Genomic DNA, 16,605 nt, shown 5'->3' with positions numbered 1-16,605 from the left:
TGACGTGTTAAATCTACGGCAATTCATCAGGGTCAACGCAACCGAAACACTTCCGAATCCACGCGACTGACAGTGTCTCCATTAATTGACATGTAAGTAGCAATTCCTCTAATTAATTAAACCGATTAATACTTTAACTATGCCCTTATATTCTTCATCGTGGAAATGAAGCTGTAGATCCTATGTAGCTTTATGAAACGATTACACTTGGGTTCTATTGTTGCCTCAAAACAGCCACAATAATGAAGTGATTTGACTATTCTGTTCTTGCTTATTTCCTAATCATGCGCGTTTTAGACTAGGCTAGCTACGCCACTAGTATAAACAAACAAAAGACATTTTTATCAAGTCACTAATGATGGAGTAAAACCAAGATACATTACATCCATTATGTGTGCCACTCACTCACAGCAAATCAGGTGACGCTAGCTAAATAGTCCTACTTTGCCTTGACTCTCTGTTTTGTGTGCCACGGTTTCATACATAAAACAAAACTGTGATGACTGCATTCGAAACGTGTTGTTTAATAACCCGTATTACTGAACACACATTTTCTTCCCTCACAGGAGTGTTTAGTGAAGAGATACCCTCTGTAGGAGTACAGCCGAGACAACGAGGATGGCTCTAGAACAACTGAGTGATGTCGTCCAGAGATGTGTAAGTCATAAGAGTCCACATAAGGCAGGGGTGTGAAATTCCATTTAGGGTTTAGTGTCGGCTGGTTTTTGTTTTTTCCTTTCAATCAAGACCTAGACAACCAGGTGAGGAGAGTACCAAATTAATTAGTGACCTTAATGTATCAATCAAGTACAAGGGAGGAGCAAAAACACACAGACACTCAGCCCTGCATGGAATGAGTTTGACACGTGTCCTAAGGCAACTGAGTTCACCAGAGAATTGTGTCATGGCTGGTCTCACTCACCAGTATCCTCCCCAAGCTAGTCTCGCTCACCAGACGTCCTCCCCAAGCTGGTCTCGCTCACCAGACGTCCTCCCCAAGCTGGTCTCGCTCACCAGACGTCCTCCCCAAGCTGGTCTCGCTCACCAGACGTCCTCCCCAAGCTGGTCTCGCTCACCAGACGTCCTCCCCAAGCTGGTCTCGCTCACCAGACGTCCTCCCCAAGCTGGTCTCGCTCACCAGACGTCCTCCCCAAGCTGGTCTCGCTCACCAGACGTCCTCCCCAAGCTGGTCTCGCTCACCAGACGTCCTCCCCAAGCTGGTCTCGCTCACCAGACGTCCTCCCCAAGCTGGTCTCGCTCACCAGACGTCCTCCCCAAGCTGGTCTCGCTCACCAGACGTCCTCCCCAAGCTGGTCTCGCTCACCAGACGTCCTCCCCAAGCTGGTCTCGCTCACCAGACGTCCTCCCCAAGCTGGTCTCGCTCACCAGACGTCCTCCCCAAGCTGGTCTCGCTCACCAGACGTCCTCCCCAAGCTGGTCTCGCTCACCAGACGTCCTCCCCAAGCTGGTCTCGCTCACCAGACGTCCTCCCAAAGCTCAGATGCTTCGTATAGCTTGTGCGCAGTAGCTTGGAGACGAGGTTAGTAAAGGACAGACCTACCCAACCCCCCTTTCATCTCCCTCTCTCTCTCTTTTTCTCTACCCCTTTCTCATGCAGCAAGCCATCCAGGATGACAACTATACGACTGAGGATTATTCCGTGTTCCAGATAGCTGGACGTACCTGTATAGAGGATGGAGAGAGTGCTCAGGTTCTGAGTATCGTCGTAGATGAGGAAAATAAGGTGAACTAAAGATTGAACCAGACATCTATACCAAGTGTACAGTAAAAAAGAAATACAAGTTGTATTATCACATACGCTGGATAGGTGCAGTGAAATGTGTTGAAGAAGAGTCGCTCGCTGTGTTGTTTTACAGGGTCAGTCATAGTAGTACGGCGACCCTGGAGCAAATTAGGGTGAAGTGCCTTGCACCTGTACATAGCCCATCTATAATTTAGCCCAAACAACTACCCCTTCCCCTACTGTATTTATTTATTTTGCTCCTTTGCACCCCATTATTTCTATTTCTACTTTGCACTTTCTTCCACTGCAAATCTACCATTCCAGTGTTTTACTTGCTATATTGTATTTACTTTGCCACCATGGCCTTTTTTGTCTTTACCTCCCTTATCTCACCTCATTTGCTCACTTTGTATATAGACTTATCTTTCTACTATATTATTGACTGTATGTTTGTTTTACTCCATGTGTAACTCTGTGTTGTTGTATGTGTCAAACTGCTTTGCTTTATCTTGGCCAGGTCACAATTGTAAATGAGAACTTGTTCTCAACTAGCCTACCTGGTTAAATAAAGGTGAAATAAATAAATAAATAAACATCAACAGCTGGTCATTTGGATGTGGTGTGCTGCTTTTCAGCTGAAAGGTTCTCTCTCTTAAAGTAGCCTATATATGTACTTTATAGGGATGTATGGTTGGAACCGGAGGTTTTCCTAACCACATGATCTGACCAGGAAAACCTCTGGGTCATAATTCTGGTATATGTTAGTTATTACATAGTGAAGTAATACTACTTCTCTCCCTGTTTTTCTGTAGAACATAGTGAGATGTATGGGCTGGAACCTGCTGGGTCCTCTGGTTCAGATTCTGCTGAAGAAGGAGGAAAATAATCTTCCTCACTGCCTCGCCATCCTCACACACCTGCTGGAGGTCTGTTTACATGTTGTAATTATTATACGTTATTACAAAGGTCTAATACTCTGCGTTTTGACCAAACATATCAGACCTTTTCATATAAGCTCTTTTTCCGAGCTGATCTGATTGAAATGGGCTGCCTGTCTAAACGCAGCCATATTGTTGTTTTGGTTATAAAATGTAAACGTTAGCTAGTCTGGCCCCAGATCACCATAGGAGTTGGCAAGATATTACAAACAGATCTGAGATTAGGCTTCATGTTTGCATGTCCAGACACGGAAGTCCATTGACACAGGAAAAACAGGAAAAAGTAACCCTTGTGTGTGATTGGTCAGGTTTGCAGTCCCAAGGAGCTGCTGGTTGGCTTGCTGGAGCAGGTTGAGGAGGCCCACTCTGACTCCATCGCAGAGACCGTCATCCTCCTGCTGCAGCCACTACAGAAAGGTGAGGAACACCTTTCTGTAGTGGCTGAATGGAAAACCTTCAATATTGTTTGACATTCTTGACGATTAAGAAGTTTCTGTATCCTGTCCCTTTCCCATGCCTTAATGACTACTCTCTGCTACCACTCTCTCAATCTACACATCCCTTATCACCTATCCACTGTCTTACCGCATTCCCACCCACTTCCTCTACTCTCTCTCTCCCCCACCCTAATGCCCTTTGCCCCATCTCACATTTCCCTGTCTACTCCCACCCTTTTCCCCACACTGACCCTCTCCCCCCTTACTGTCCCCACCGCTCCACCCTCCCCCTCAGTGTTGTTGCGGCTGGGCGGCCGGAAGGCCTCCTCAGTGGGCATGGCTCTCTCCACTCTGCTGGGCCAGGTGGCCAGGCTGCCTGTGCCCCAGACCAAGGAGCAGGAGGAGGACGACGTGTTCAGCCTGTGCCGCTGCTGCTCGGCCCTGCTGGTCTTTGTCAGGCCCTTCGTGGAGGAGGCCAAGCAGAGCAGGACGCCCAAAGAGGATGAGCTGAGGACTGAGCTGCTCAAGTTGTAGGTCTACATGTTTTATCGGAGAGCTATTGGGTTTAGTTGATTTTGGGAAGCTTTGTTAACATGTGGATTTTGTGGGCAGATGCAATACACCATCATACTGTAGCTTAGCAGATGAGCATTAGATTCTGATTGTTTAATAGTCACATGTACAGGGTTGCAGGTGTGATTGTAGGGTACAGTGAAATTCTTCGGCTCCGAGCTCCAACGTTAAAGTACGGTGCATTAAGTGTCTAGGTGCATGAATAGAGTGTGTCTATAGCGTGTGTATAGAGTGTGTGTGTGTGTGTGTTGTCACCCTAGCAGTATGAAGAGTCTTTGTGAGCCTCTTCTGGAGGTGCAGCTGAAGGATCCTGAAACGCTAGCAGAATCTCCCCTCAGGAACTTTGCCACAGAGATTGTGGTAAGATGCCTGCTCACATTGTGACCATTGATCCTCTCATAGCCTGGTTCCAGATCTGTTTGTGTTGTATATCTAAATCCAATGGTCATTGACAGCGACTATAGGAGACTGTTAATTGTGGTTATACAGCACAAACAGGTCTGGAAACAGGCTAGCTTTTTTTACACTATTCATGAAGATTATATTTGACTTCCATTTAAGTGTTTCCATTGGTCATTTAAGTGTTTCCATTGATCATTTTGCAGACGCTCTGGACTTACAGGAGCAATTAGAGTTAAGTGCCTGGCTCAAGGTCACATCAACAGATTTTTTTACCTAGTCGGCTTGGAGATTCGATCCAGCGACCTTTCGGTTACTGACTAACCGCTAGGCTACCTGAGTTCTCATACAACTAGGTGAAACTTCATCCTGTATAGGGGTAACTCTAATTAATAAAGGGTTAACCCTGCTCCTCGTGTGTGTGTGTGTGTGTGTGTGTGTGTGTTTTGCAGGGCATCCTGTCGGACATCGGGGAGTCCCTCCCTGACCTACTGTCTCACAGCCTGCTGAGGAGGAGAGAGGTGCCTGGGTTCCTGGAGGAAGAGGTGTGCTACCCCAAAGAGTCTCTGGCCAGCCTGGCCTACCTGCTGTTCGTCCAGCACATTGCCATGGATACTTTCCCCACAGTCTTCAGGTAGGGAATAAAGACTGTGTGGTTTCAGTTCACATTACTCTGAAAGTACTGTTGCACCTGGCTAAGAAGTTTTTTATTACATTTGTATTGTATGCCTTGGTGGTATTGGGGTTGGTTGGCTCTTAATGTAAGTGCTAAAACAGTGTTGATTGTCCTAACACTCTTTTCTTCTTTCAGCTCAGTGTTTGTTCTTCAGTGTAATATGGAATACATCAACCTCTTCTTGAGCAGGTACATATTCATTTACTTTTGACTTTCTTTTCCAATGTATGTAATTGACAAAGTATAGCATTTCATAGACTTCTGTAAAGTCATGAAAATTGGTTTTGATTGTGTCTAAATCCAAACAATATATTTGGTGCTCTTTTTTCCCCCCCCAGAACGGAAGAATCCAGGCTGCAGAAAGGACTGGTAAGGATCCTCTGTTTAAAGTCGGAAGACTAGCAATTATGTACAAGTAACACTTTCTCATTGACCTTTACTACGACTCTTAATTGCTTGTTTGTCCTTTCCTAAGGACCTGTATGAAAAGAGCCTGGTTAGGGTTGAGGACAACAGTCTCCCAGTCCAGCTAATGGAGCTCAAATCCTTCTTCAGTGTCCCTCAGGTAAAACAAAACGTCCTATGTTGATGTAATGCCGCAAATACTTAGGATAGCTTGTGTTTAATCAATCAGTAGAGAGGAATTGCTTCATCCCATCTCGCTGTGTGAATCACCATGACATTTTATCCTTCATTTACATTTTAGAACTTGGTGAAAGTCATGACCTTGTGTCCAATTCAGCATTTGGTAAGTAACCTGTATAGATATGTTTATTATGACTACTTTGTCCTCTGGAGGTTGGATTTATAACATATATATATATATATATATATATATATAGATATATATATATATATAGATAGATAGATAGATATATATATATAGATTTATAATATATATAGATATATATATAACTAACATTAGCAGTCAAATGTTATTTTCTGTTCACAGAGAATTAAAGGACTAAAAGTGCTGCAGTTGAGCATCGATAAATTTGACACGGAAGCCAAATACAAATTCTTCCAGTTAAGTTCACCCCTGTAGAACAATATGGCCGCTCTCTTGTTCTGACACCTTTCTGATAACTTTTCATATCATTTTAGGTGCATGCTGAAGACAAGTCACCATGCAGGAGTAGAGGGCTACATCATCAAGAACATCAAAAACCAGATCGACTTTGCCTTAAACGTATGGCGCTCATGGTTTTGCGCTTTTTTTCAGATTTACATGGCTAGCAAATGTAAATGATTTGACATTTTTTGGCTAAAACTTCAAAAAAGTGAACTATACCTTTACCAATGGTGCTGTATTACCTATGTAAATGTACATATCTCTCCTCGTCAGCTGGACAACGGTAACGAGTGGTTCATGGGGGCACACCTGTTCCCTCTCCTGCGTCAGGTGCTGTGTCTCCCCCAGGGTCCTGAGACCGACCTCCTACAGAACCTGGACAGGTCAGTCCACTGCATCCCAACTACCAGTAGCTGATTGATGCAATGTTTTCCACCCACCATCCAGGCAATATTCACTACAATAATTGATCGATTGAAACAAGTTTTGCCCACTGAGCAGTAGTAGGGTGTAGTGAGACTTAACGCCTTGGTCTTTCTGACAGGGTGATGGAGTCTCTGAACCTGCTGCGCTATTTACTCATCAGAGACAAAGCGTGGAAGAACCAGGTAGCTACTGCCTCAACCACAACACTTATCCATATTGCAGAAGGGATGCATGCAATGATTATCAACACAAAGTGTAACTTGATATAGTGAGGATGACTGATGATGTTTACACTATTGCCTGGTCTTCTTTGGGTTAATTGAATGCACACACTAATCATTCTCTGGTGTCCAGACGGGGATCTGGACTGAGCTGTATAAGATTGAGGACTACTACATGAAGCCACTACGCACGGGGTTGAACATGTCCAAAGCCCACTACGAGGCTGAGCTCCAGAACACCAAAGACAACAGCAAGAAGACCAATGCTAAAGGTGAGACACAACCACTTAGTCTCGTCTAGTGCCAGCTTGTATCCTTCCTAAACTCATCAAAAAAAGAAACGGCCCTTTTTCAGGACCCTGTCTTTCGAAGATAACTTGTAAAAATCCAAATAACTTCAGATCTTCATTGTAAAGGGTTTAAACATTGTTTCCCATGCTTGTTCAATGAACCTTAAACAATTAATGAACATGTACCTGTGGAACGGTCGTTAAGACACTAAGAGCTTACATCTGTAAGGCAATTAAGGTCACAGTTATGAAAACTTAGGACACTAAAGAGGCCTTTCTACTGACTGAAAAACACCAAAAGAAAGATGCCCAGGGTCCCTGCTCATCTGCGTGAATGTGCCTTAGGCATTCTGCAAGGAGGCATGAGGACTGCAGATGTGGCCAGGGCAATAAATTGCAATGTCCGTACTGTGAGACGCCTAAGAGAGCGCTACAGGGAGACAGGACGGACAGCTGATCGTCCTCGCAGTGGCAGGATCGGTACATTCGAACATTACACCTGCGGGACAGGTACAGGATGGCAACAACTGCCCGAGTTACACCAGGAACGCACAATCCGTCCATCAGTGCTCAGACTGTCCGCAATAGGCTGAGAGAGGCTGGACTGAGGGCTTGTAGGCCTGTTGTAAGGCAGGTCCTCACCAGATATCACCGGCAACAACATCGCCTATGGGCACAAACCCACCGTCGCTGGACCAGACAGGACTGGCAAAAAGTGCTCTTCACTGACGAGTTGCGGTTTTGTCTCACCAGGGGTGATGGTCGGATTCGCGTTTATCGTCAAAGTTATGAGCGTTACACCGAAGCCTGTACTCTGGAGCAGGATCGATTTGGAGGTGGAGGGTCCGTCATGGTCTGGGGCAGTTTGTCACAGCATCATCGCAGGCAATCTCAAAGCTGTGCGTTACAGGGAAGACATCCTCTTCCCTCATGTGGTACCTTCCTGCAGGGTGGCCACACCAGATACTGTTACTTTTGACCCCCCCTTGTTCAGGGACACATTTTTCAATTTCTCTTAGTCACATGACTGTGGAACTTGTTCAGTTTGTCTTGTTGTTGAATCTTATGTTCATACAAATATTTACATGTTAAGTTTGCTGAAAATAAACGCAGTTGACAGAGGACGTTTCTTTTTTTGCTGAGTTTACTTCCATGGTGTCTATTTTGGCTCCCTGACGTCTTAGGGAACGAATTGGCTTTAGATCCATGTTTTCTTCATGTGATAGTAACTTCTGTTTGTGTTAGCAGAGTCCCAGACCCAGGAGTCAGTGTGCTCTTTGACAGTAGGGAACGAGAAGATGCCAAACATGACGCCAGAGATGCAGCTTCAGGTAAAACATTTAGATACATCTGTATACAAATATTGTTTCTGTTGAGTAATTTGAGAACTAGCATGATTTATACATTTCTGCCTACTTTGTAAATCTTTTTAATCTCATGCTTGTCATTGTAGGTTCTGCACTCAGCACTGCACACGTTTGACATGATGGAGAGCGTCTTGGCGAGAATAGAGGAAATCATCGAAGTGAAAGAGAAGCCCTGAGCTACAATTTCACCGTGTTGTATTGAGGCCTCATAATTGAACTCCATGTTGCCTAGATAAGCAAACAGGTGATCGATAGAAAAGCAAAGCACTTTGGATTACTTGTTTCTGGTGAACCTTCTTTGGATTCTGACAATGTGGTGTTTTTTATTTTGGCATCGTTACCTAATTGTCTGGTTCAGGCATAATGACGCCAAGCTTCTTGAATAACGAATAAGAAAGCATGTTGAGTCTTCAGCTCTGTACCAGACTAAATGCTCAATGGCAGTTTTAAATGTCTGCCTTTAGTTACTCAAATGCCACTAAGTTAGATCCTGATGATGGATCTTTGTCAGACAGTTAATAAACTCAAGCCTTTTTAACCCTGCTGTGCAAATGTCTTCATCAGTTCCCAAGAGTGCTTTAATAAATTTTATTCTGAGAATGTAAGTACAATTTTATATTAAACAAGACAATCATAAATTAAATGGTAACATGGAACAATTCAAGTAAATAGCACATCTTCACATAAACTTGAAATTCACACACCCCTTGGCTGGGAATGGGGACAACGGCAGTCAGGGCAAAGACGAGTGAAAAGAGTAATCTCACAGGTCAGTAAAAAGTGGATGCTGCAGTCCCTGTGCAGCTGTGATGCGTTTGGCTGGATTCAGGTCCAGCAGTCTATCCAGCAGGTCGTAGGCTTCGTCAGGCACCCTGTCCCATCCCCTCTCATCCTGGGCCTCAGACTCTTCTAGGGTCTGGTCTTCCTCTGGGTGGTGCTGTCTGGAGGGCTCCCCAGGGGGATGAGTGGAGATGGGGGAGTCATGGGTGTGGTGGCGTGTTGCAGTGTCTCTGTGAGGATGTGGTGTGGCCTCATCATCCGGGGATAGTCTCCTTCCTCTGAGGGTTTCACACAGGGTCTTCAGGTCCTGCCGGGGAAGCTCGCGGCTGCACACCACTGATTTACCTGTGGTTGAATAATGGTCATGTTATGGTCAGACTGCTGTACTTCACCATTTTTAATATTACCAGTGGCATCATGCCCTTACTCTTATAATTCGACTCAAATGTAAATAGTTTAGCTTTTTTTGTAAATGGCTCTTTATAAAGTTATGAACTAAGCTACATTACTAATTGGAGCCTCTTACTGCTGTTTTTTAAGTGACATGACTAAAAGGAAATTAGATTATCCAAACAATTACATTGATAAGTCTTAGGTAGGCCCATTGTGACATCAAGATACAGGACTTTCCTCTGACGTAGGTGAACTTATTTCACAGTTATAACTTTGCAAATACAATGGCTTGTGACTCGATCTGGTGCTGTGTTGCTTCAACAAGCAACGAAGCAACAACCAAGATGTCTTTCTGTGGCCTATTCAAGCATCCTAGGGCACAGAAGAGTCTGAAGAGCAACAACAGAAATACCATGGAGGAAGGAGAGGAAATGATATTACAGACAAAAAGGTCTGTACGAAGATTGAGGAGCAGTTGAGGGTCCAAGGAGATGTGAGGGACCTGGGGTGTGGCCCTGCAGAAAAGGGGGCAGAGTGGTAGAGTTGACCACACCCTCGTCCCCTCCAGGGAAGACATGAAAAAGAAAGTCAATAATCCAACAGACCACTTCTCCTAGATGGATAGGAGGCTTCCCGGCCCTGGGGCTACCTACCCTCTCATCCAGCAGGAGCTGACACTGTTCTCTGGCTGGTCAGATGCAGTGTCTTCTTCCTGCCGGGGACGACCCTATTGGCTGTCCACATGGCAGCATTACATTTTTTTTTATATATGATATTTAGCATCGAAATCACAGCGCAACTTGGGTAATTTCCCTAGCAACGTTAAGTTTCACCTTAGTTACTTTAGTTGTACACCAGTACAGATAACCATTTGTAGTAGTTGTGGTCAGTATAGTCTGCCTGGCACTAAATCAGAAAAAAACAAACAGTGGCTGACTGGGTTGGGAAAGAAACGTCTTCACCCGTTTGGCAGTTCTTCGGTTTCAGGACGAATTATAAAGGTGAGCCAGCAGACCTGATCGAAGTCACTTGCAAAATATGCAAAACGATAATTAGGGCAAAGGATGGACAGACTACAAACCTCAACATTTACAAATTCGCTAAGCTGAGTTTCCAATTGCATCTTATTTGAAAGACACAGGCTAAAATATTTCCGTACTTATTTTGTTTAGGCTACTTTTACATTTTGTAACTTGTAGGGCTACATTTAGATTTTGTACAGTTACAGCCCCTTTTCCTATTTGTTTTTAGCCTAAGCCAATGTTTATTCATTTTTAAGTGTTAAATAATACATTGGTTATGTGATTGTATATTTAGGATTTTTACAGTTCGATAGGCAAAAGGCCTAAGCCAATGTTCATTAAAGTGTTAAAGAATGTTATAAACTGGATGGTTCCAGCCCTGAATGCTAATTGGCAACAGCCGTGGTATATTAGACGGAATACCACAGGTATGACAAAACATGTATTTTTACTGCTCCAATTACATTGGTAACCAGTTTATAATAGCAATAAGGCACCTCGTTGCGCCATGCCGAAGAACACTTAGCGTAGCATGTTGGCCATATACCACACCCCCTCAGGCCTTATTGCTTAATTATAGACTAAATAATACATTTGTTTTATCTGATTGTTGTTGACTTTTGTATGTACAATTTGTAAGCTATTCAAAATAAATGTTTGCGAGACAATTCCGACAGACTCATAATTACATTTATTTTTTGTTCCCATTTATTTAAAATGCTGCTGCGGGAGCTTATGCCCGATGCGCAATTCAAGGACATGAATAAACACTGGCAATATTACAAAAATGTTAGTTTCTAAGTTTAACTTGTCAAAGTAACATTTACTGCAAATTTTATTGACAATACCCTAGTGTAGGCATATATTATTGGCTGTTTGGTTTGCAAGGAGGGATTTTCCGACGGCACAATTTATTTTGCCAACACTTTGGTAAAGTAAAGCAAAAACGAAATGTGGACTTCCTGTTCGATTAGTCTATCTTGCAATTGTTTGTTCCCTCTCTCATTATTACTACACTATGTTTTTGTTCAGGCTATTCTGAGATGGAACTCTGTTAGGCCTATAGATTCATTCCATGTTTGATCATGAAAGAATAGGCTATACCTAGGTCAAAAAGTCACATTCAAATCGAAAGGGAATTGGGGAGAAAAATAAACAAAGATTTTATAACAACAAGCCAGACAACGGCGTGTCCGCTGCAAAAGGCCCATGATCATCAGACGGAGGAAGAAAACTCGTTGGACCCCATGTGACATGTTCAGCTGCTTCGGCGCTCTCCTCTTTCTACAATCCACATTGTTAATAGTCAAACTACCACATACGTATTAAACATTTAGGCTATGGGCAATAGGCCATTTAGCATGTTGCCCTGCTTTGTGCTCACTGAGCTGCGCTGTCATGCGTTGCCAGATTCCAGCGGTAAAGTCAAGTTCAAATATGCTAAACCATCGTTTGTGACATCAAGATGTCGTCACCATCGACAATGGCTGTCAAACATGGTTGATAAGACAAATACACACCGAACGTCTTGGCAGCCTGGATGGTTTCTCGGGAGCCTCGGATGGTCATGATCTGTGTGAGGGCGATGAGGTCGTCACTGGCTTTGAAGAAGGGGTATCTGCCACTCAGCAGGGAGAGCAGGATCACACCAGCTGACCAAATGTCTATGGCTGCAGGGAGACAGGAGTGAAAAATAAACAAGTTGACATGTACTGTGAAATATTATTAAGAACACATTCTTATTTCCAATGCAGAGAGCGATATTGCAGTGGAGAGGAGTATTAGTAGAGATGTGAGGTGTAGCACTGCTGAGGATGGTGTCCGTTAGCCTTACCTGTTCCCTGGTTGGGACACTTGGTCAGGACCTCTGGTGCTCTGAAGCCAGGGGTTCCGGCCCTGGGGGCCACCTGCTGTTTCCTGGACATACAGATGTTACAGACTCTGTCGGTGGAGTAGCAGCTGCAGGTGAAGCCCAGGTTGACCGCAGCAGGGGTCATCCTCTGGTTGGGTCTCTGGTTGCTGACAGGGGTCCTGACAGGTACTGGGCGCCGGTGGGCAGAGACAAACTTGCGTGTGGCAGGGTCCTCTGTTTTGGTGGGCTTCACCAGCTGGCCCAACATGGAGACAAAGGATTGTTATGATCGGAGGAAAGTCTTTCCAAAAGAATCTGCAGTTCATCGTCTGGTTTGTTACTGCTGGAGCGCAGTCTAACTGAGTATCCAGAAACATGTATTTGTTGGTGACAACTCCAAAAGACTAAAACAGAGTTACAGCTAGCTAAGAGAGAACTGAAAAGTATACCAAACTTGTGCGGCAATATGTCTGTCAATCAAATGTGTTCAATATACACTGGACAACAGAGTAGCTATGGATTGAATGTAAGAGGAGAGAAGGCAAGCATTTCCTACCTCTATCTTGGGGTCAGTGGTTTTGGTGGGGACGGGGGTAAAGCTATTCAGGTTCCTCTCTCCAAACACGGCCCGCGGTGCTTTACACAGACCTGAGAACTCCTGGTTTTAAAAACAAAAAATGTAACTAAGTCACATCATGTCACTAACGAACACTGCAGACAAAGTACATAAAGCATATATACTACATGTCACCGTATGCATTGCAACATCCCTGAAGTGTGTTTTCAGCTCAAAACGTCTTCAGAGTATCACAACACTGTATGGTCAATGAGTTAATAAAACTAAGCCTAGACAAATACCATAACACCACTGTAACCAAATGAAGTGCAAGAGATAGATCCAGTGCAGACAACCTTGGTGTGTTTAGAGCGGGTGGTGGAGGTGAATGCTGGTTTTGAGGAAGTGGAAGAAGAAGTGGAGGAGGAAGAGTGAGGTGCTGAGGTCCTGGGGTGTGAAAGTGATTGTAGAGGTGGGGCTAGGGAGGTTGGTGCCCGTTTCCCCTGTGATGTCTCCGGTTTCCCCGTGGAGCCCCCACCCTTCTGGGTCTTCTGCTTCGCCACCTTCAACAGCTCGATCTGGGTGTCGGTCGTGCCCTGTGCCAGCCCAAAGTCCACCAGGGCAAACCTGCAAACCACCATGAAAACAATATATGGTAGGAATACGCACTCCCCAAAAATGTGGGGGAGTTGCATGTAGCAAACATTTAAGTGGTTTATAAATGCTTGATTTTGGAATAGAGACCATTCAAGACAGGAGATTAATGATCTCAGTCCAAAATGTGGACCGCAGACCAGAAGACATGATCTCTGGACCTGACTGACTGAGTCAAGTATTCCAGAGTGTCATATAGAGCTGAAGGTTAGCTCCAGTGATACAGAGGTATTCAGCACTCACATCTTCTCCTGGCGGTTGTATAGGAAGTTGGTGGGCTTGATGTCACGGTGGATGATGCCAAACTGGTGGATGTGTCGGAGGGCTTTCAGCAGGTGGTAGATATACTGACGCACCTCCTCGAAACTCAGCAGGCCAATGATATCCTGATAGGAGAAAGATTTCCATCACATTGCTAGTGTTATGCCACAAACAAGGTATAAACACACAAACCAGGTAACAGTATTGACTCACCACAAAGGTTTGATGCTCCATATAAGGCATAACAATCACACAGTGATCATCCTTTCTGAAGCAGTAGGTCACACCCATGACGTTTTCTTTTCCACTTAAAGAGGGAAGAAAAACATTGAGAACATTGTGTTGTCTAAACCAGGGATCTCCAACCTTTTTTAGCATGAGAGATACTTTTAAAAACTCAAACATGTCGCATGCTCCTTTTTCTAGCTTTCAAATAGTCACATTCTTCTCCTCCTCTCCCCCGGGAACATTAGTGTACAAGAGAAAGTAGTGCACTGTTTTTACTGCCAATATACCTGGTAAAATAATGGTTCATAAACAACTAAGGGGGGCCCTATAAAATCTGTGCGATCGACTCATTGGAGACCCCTGTTCTAAACTGTAAACTAATGCAGTGCAATCCTATTCATGCATCTGTTGAGAGAGTGTTCCTCTACAAGTTGATCAGTCAATGAAAATATTAGTTCTTGTGGTAATATTGTTCCTACACCCAGAGCATGTGAAGTGAGACTTACCCAGCCACAGTGAGGCACTGGAGCTCTGCAGCGATCCTCACAGGGTGACTGGTGGGGATGAGGTGCTTCAGGGCAAAGTTCTCTTTCGTCCCATTGGCCATCAGAGCCTCACCCAGGTACACTGAACTGAAAGTACCTACACAAAACAAAGTATTTTGTTGTTTTGCCAACAACAACTGATATAAGATAACCCTTTTTTTTAACTGATATTTGTTAATTGCCAAACTGTGGCTAACCTGCAGTTGTCTGCATATGAAGACATACAGAGTACTACTACATACCTTCACCAATTTTGTCTAAAATGTGGAAAACTGTGGAGAGCTGAGGAACAGCTTCGTAGAGGTACTCAATGTCATTCTCCACATCCACTGGAGAAAAATAGAAAGTTACCATAGAGAAGGCATAACATAATTGGTAAAGCCAATATCACCGAAACAATGCCCCTACTTCCTGTTGCACGATCAAACTCACTTGATAGTTTTCTCCTTCCAATGTGCTTGTCGGCTTTGACTTGACTTTCTCTGCTGTTGGCTTCATCGCAGACAGAGGGAATGACTTCCATTTGTTCTGAGGACTGTGGATCTAGAAATACAGATGAGCATTTAAACCAGTGACAATTCTGACACGATGAATGTGATGAAATGTTAACATGTAATTGGGAAATTTAAGTTGACTAAAGTTAATATTTAGTTTAGAGTGATCAACATAATGTTTAGCATATGTCGAGTTTCTGTAATACAGATCTTCCTGTGCTCTGTTTGTGACAGTCAAGATGCGGGTTGACTAGAGGCACAATGACCGAGTACAGACCGATTATTCTGCAGAGCAACTGTCAGCTAACCAAGTTACTGTGCATGGGATAGCTGGCAAGTTAGCTGACTTTTAGCAATCTGCTACACTGGTTTGACTAGCTAACTATGTTGAAACATGGTTTTTAATAAGGAAACAAGCAGATACAAAAAAAAGGTACTTTATGCTGATATTACTCAATTGTATACTATTCAAACAACACAGAACTGAACAACTAGCTACAAGCTCAACTAGCTAGCTTCTAGTTTGGAGAATGTACACTGAACAAAAATATAAAACGCAACATGTAAAGTGCTGGTCCAATGTTTCATGAGCTAAAATAAAAGATCCCAGAACTTATCCATAAGCACAAAAAGCTTTTTTCTCACAAATGTTTTGCGCAAATTTGTTTACATCCCTTGATGAGAATTTGATCCTTTGTCAAGATAATCCATCCACCTGACAGGTGTGGCTAATCAAGAAGCTGATTAAACAGCATGATCATTACACAGGTGCACCTTGTGCTGTGGACAATAAAAGGCCACTAAAATGTGCAGTTCTGTCACGCAACACAATGCCACAAATGTCCCAAGTTATGAAAGAGCGTGCAATTGGCATGCTGACTGCAGGAATGTCCACCAGAGCTGTTTCCTGAGAATTTTAGGATAATTTCTCTACCATAAGCTGGCTCCAATGTTATTTTAGAGAATTTGGCAGTACGTCCAACTGGCCTCACTACCGCAGACCATGTATAACCACGCCAGCCAAGGCCCTTCACCTGCAGGATCGTCAGAGGGGGAAGGCGGGGTGCTGGGGAGTATTTCAGTCTGTAATAAAGCTTTTTTTGAGGTAAAAACTCATTGGCTGGTTGGCTGGGACTGGCTCCCAAATGAGTGGGCCGATGCCCTCCCTGGCCCTACCATGGACGCGCCACTGCCCAGTCATGTGAAATCCATAGATTAGGGCCAAATTAATTTATTTCAATTGATCGATTTCCTTATATGAACTGTAACTCAGAAAAATCTTTGAAATTGTTGCGTTTATATTGTTGTTCAGTATATATTACAAGACAGCTTTGAACTACTAAGGTACTTGCTGTTTAGCTAATTTTGTTAACGTCTAGGTTCAAAATATATCCCATCATCAACCTAGGCTAACTAGCTGAGCTAGCCAGCAAAGTTCTTTGCTAATCGAATTGACATTACAAAACTTTAATTTACCTTTATCGTACAAATCGCTTGTAAAGGATAGCCGATGAGACTAATTTAATACTCTCTGAGACAAATTCAAAAATATAAAAAAAAGATATCCTGGAATATTACAAAGCAGAACTTTATAAAAGACAAACAAATCCAGAAGTGCTCTTCCAACTCTCCTTTTCCGCAAACAACAAACTCCGCGCTAAAAATGTACGTCAAATG

At 43.7% G+C, this 16,605-nt stretch overlaps 2 protein-coding genes across 4 annotated transcripts; one reads left to right on the top strand and one right to left on the bottom strand.

Annotated features, from left to right (window-relative positions):
- Positions 1–8: 8 nt before the first annotated feature.
- Positions 9–8,681, top strand: glmna (glomulin, FKBP associated protein a). Of its 2 annotated transcripts, none has more exons than XM_014189930.3 (19): positions 9–92; positions 567–657; positions 1,619–1,744; positions 2,557–2,670; positions 2,991–3,099; positions 3,415–3,649; positions 3,953–4,052; positions 4,544–4,725; positions 4,903–4,956; positions 5,106–5,136; positions 5,243–5,332; positions 5,474–5,515; positions 5,720–5,793; positions 5,872–5,956; positions 6,113–6,222; positions 6,384–6,447; positions 6,620–6,758; positions 8,025–8,107; positions 8,230–8,681. In XM_014189930.3, the coding sequence occupies exons 2-19, from the start codon at positions 619–621 to the stop codon at positions 8,317–8,319; spliced, it is 1,767 nt and encodes a 588-aa protein (XP_014045405.1). In that variant the 5' UTR covers positions 9–92; positions 567–618; the 3' UTR covers positions 8,320–8,681. The 2 variants fall into 2 exon arrangements, with proteins under 2 accessions (XP_014045405.1, XP_014045404.1); XM_014189929.3 differs by having other exon boundaries at positions 8,022–8,107; positions 8,230–8,562.
- Positions 8,682–8,716: 35 nt separating this feature from the next.
- Positions 8,717–16,585, bottom strand: cdc7 (cell division cycle 7 homolog (S. cerevisiae)). Of its 2 annotated transcripts, none has more exons than XM_014189934.3 (11): positions 16,405–16,585; positions 14,867–14,977; positions 14,677–14,763; positions 14,396–14,531; positions 13,875–13,968; positions 13,644–13,786; positions 13,103–13,373; positions 12,747–12,848; positions 12,173–12,446; positions 11,859–12,008; positions 8,717–9,268 (listed from the first exon to the last, which is right to left on the bottom strand). In XM_014189934.3, exons 2-11 carry the CDS (start codon positions 14,955–14,957, stop codon positions 8,907–8,909), a joined length of 1,710 nt encoding a protein of 569 aa, XP_014045409.1. In that variant the 5' UTR covers positions 14,958–14,977; positions 16,405–16,585; the 3' UTR covers positions 8,717–8,906. The 2 variants fall into 2 exon arrangements, with proteins under 2 accessions (XP_014045409.1, XP_014045411.1); XM_014189936.3 differs by having other exon boundaries at positions 13,310–13,373.
- Positions 16,586–16,605: the final 20 nt, after the last annotated feature.

This window comes from Salmo salar, chromosome 03 (genome assembly GCF_965601325.2).
Source record: "Salmo salar chromosome 03, fSalSal1, whole genome shotgun sequence".
Classification (NCBI taxonomy): domain Eukaryota; kingdom Metazoa; phylum Chordata; class Actinopteri; order Salmoniformes; family Salmonidae; genus Salmo; species Salmo salar.
This window is presented reverse-complemented; position numbering and strand designations above follow the sequence as displayed.